This window comes from Poecilia formosa, unplaced genomic scaffold (assembly GCF_000485575.1).
Source record: "Poecilia formosa unplaced genomic scaffold, Poecilia_formosa-5.1.2 Scaffold863, whole genome shotgun sequence".
NCBI classification, from domain to species: domain Eukaryota; kingdom Metazoa; phylum Chordata; class Actinopteri; order Cyprinodontiformes; family Poeciliidae; genus Poecilia; species Poecilia formosa.
Genome location: NW_006800802.1, coordinates 95,885 through 98,675, shown reverse-complemented (window position 1 = coordinate 98,675; position 2,791 = coordinate 95,885). Strand labels below are relative to the sequence as shown.

At 37.7% G+C, this 2,791-nt stretch overlaps 1 protein-coding gene across 1 annotated transcript; it reads left to right on the top strand.

Moving 5' to 3' along the window:
- Positions 1-59: 59 nt before the first annotated feature.
- Positions 60-1,213, top strand: LOC103131871 (type-2 ice-structuring protein-like; the record flags this gene model as incomplete). Its single annotated transcript, XM_007543609.1, has 3 exons — positions 60-194; positions 279-390; positions 897-1,213. Coding segments are annotated over 3 exons (315 nt in total), but the record flags the coding sequence as incomplete, so codon positions are not given.
- Between the last annotated feature and the right edge of the window lie 1,578 nt (positions 1,214-2,791).

The following is a 2,791-nucleotide window of genomic DNA, read 5'->3' as shown; positions in this document are numbered from 1 at the left end:
TTTATTTCACAGTGAGAAATAAAACAGACTTCATTTAGTTGTTGTGTGTTTATCTGTAGAAAAACTGTCTGTCCAAGGGGGCAAACCTTGCATCAGTTCACCACCGGAACGAGTACCGTCAGGTTCAGATTCTGATAGCTGCAGCAGGTCACGGGTTCAGAGAAGCATGGATTGGAGGCTCTGATGCACAGCAGGTATTTCTACCAGGATACTTTAGCTGTGGAATATTTTATAAGACATTGAATAAAACATATCATCTGCTGAACTTTGTCTTGCAGTGGGGCACTTGGTTGTGGAGCGATGGAAGCCCGATGATCTACACAAACTGGTGTCCATGGCAGCCTGATAATTGGAAAAACAGCCAGCACTGCCTACAGATTAATTATTCAGGTAAAGAAAATGTCACGTCTGCTTTTCTGTTCGTATAAGGACTGATGAGTAAAACGTTCATTTACTTTGCATATAAACCTTTTAGTTGACCTCCACATACAGTTGAAAGCAGAAGTTTACATTTGATCAAACTCATTCAGTTCAAAAGATAGTTATCTATGATACTGACCAAATGTATGTAAACTTCTGAATTTGGAGAAAATTACAAAAGAAATATCCAAAAGAAATTATTGCCAAGTTTTATGGCATTTAGCAGATAGAAATACTTTTGACAATTCAAACTACCTTAAAACAAAGACATTTGGTCTGACTTAATTTCAGACAGTGTTTTTTTATTCTGTGTTTGTAAATGTCTGGTTAAAACTGTATATTTACTACATAAACAGCAAAAGCTTATGACAATTTATTGTTGCAAATTAGTTTAGTTAATCCTTTTCAGTCATCTTGTTAGGTCACTTCAGGTTTTCATTATGTGATGTTTGACTGATTTGTTGTGTTGCTCCTAGTTGCAAAGTGCTGGGATGACATGTGGTGTACTCACAGGAACCCTTCTGTCTGCGCCAAGAAGGCCTGAAAAAAAGGTTCCCAAAGAGGCCTGATGTGTAAAACAGAACCAGTGGAGGATGAATGCTAGGAGTTTCTGTTTACCTGCCTTTTTGCACCTTCATAGAAAACCCAAAATATATTTCTGCTTCTTCACTTCATATCATTTCTCTCTTTAATGCAACCTAAGGAATGACGCGACAAGCAAACAGCAGCTGGATTGTCTCTCTGTAATGAGATCAGACTGAATGAGTTATAATAAAGGATCATCTGAGCAAAATTTTCTTATATTCTTTGGTCCAGCAAAAAATAAAACTTTGAGGAATCAAAACACGATGGTGTGTGGTTTATTCTGACTTTGTGTTGTTCTGTTTTCCCAAATTATTTTTAACACTATCATATGTTAGTTATTACAATATAAATATCACATGATGAGTTTCAGTCAAACCTGAGGTTCTTTCCTCATAAAAGCAGAGAATAGTTACTTTCTATCAGCTGGTGATGTATTTTTGGGACTGCTCTCATTAAAAGGCATGTGTGGAAGAAAGTTTGAAGTTATTTCCTCTGGATTTAATAATAATTAGTTAAAAATGTTCCTAGATATAATTAATGTGTTGTTGGACACAGTAAACAGGCAAATAATAGGCAACAAGTAAATCACCAAAAATTTCATTTAAAGTGAGATTTTATCTCACTGGAACTAATGTTTTAAACAAAAGTTTTAAAGTGGGGAAAGTTTCCTAGTTTGCTACTTTCTGTGCTGCAGTATCAACATTTAAAGTGGAGCTGCTACATGTTGTTTCTTCTAAAATACATCTGAGTTTGTTTGACATGTTGAGTCATTGNGAATGCTTTAATTTAATTTCACACTGATCCATGTAAGATGATATTTCCAGCTTTCGTTAACTGATCTGCTTCGCCTCAAACATTCAGGCTCAAGTTCAACACTTCTGTTTACTTTGGTTATCTCTCTGTCCCAGTTGCTTGTAATGATCGTTTGTTCTGTAGCATCTGATGTCAGGCAGGGTTGCAGATGTTGATATGTTCAGATGTGTGGTTTTGAAATGCAACAAAGGATAACAGAGGTTCATCTGATACCTTTAAGTCTTGACCCAATGGACCTCACCAAGCTCCGCCCAGAAACGCCCCCTAACATCCCACGTGGCTGCATGTCTCACTAACAAATCCTCGTGGAGCTTAGTTTCTATGTAAACATGGCGTCTTTCACTTTGACTGACTCTCTGCGACGTATGTCTGAGTCGATTACTTTAGCATTTCTGCCGGCAAATGTTTCAGTGTGCCTAGGCCTGATACACTGCACTCGGTGCTAACGTGGCTAACACAATTAAAGTTTAGTAAAAAGCCTTTTCAGGTAGAATAAAATCTTTAATGCATGTCAGATACGGTACACATTGCACATTGTAACAGACAGGCTTCAAGGTGTAGAAGTTGTATCGGTACTGCCATTATGCTGTACTTAGCTAAAAGGTTTTTATAATGGATGTTTATTACTGACTTTCTTTTTTTCATTCACTAAACACAAAGAAAGCAAAACAATAATATTTACACCAGCAGACAGTACTTTGTTCTTATTGATCCTACGACGGTTGAGCTGCAAATGCGATCGTGCACAAGCTTTGATCCAAGCAAGGCTTTCCGTTTCAGATTTTGGAAATCTGTGAATTTTAGTTCCACAAATACGATCAGGATACCTGATATCGGCTGTACAGATTCCCCACTGACGGTGGAGAACCATTCTTTTTCGAGTCCTGACGCAAAAACTTTCTGTTGGTCTGCTAGTCCACATTTAGTCCACTTGTGTCTCATTTGCCAATGAAACGCGGCCCCTGTGGTAAGG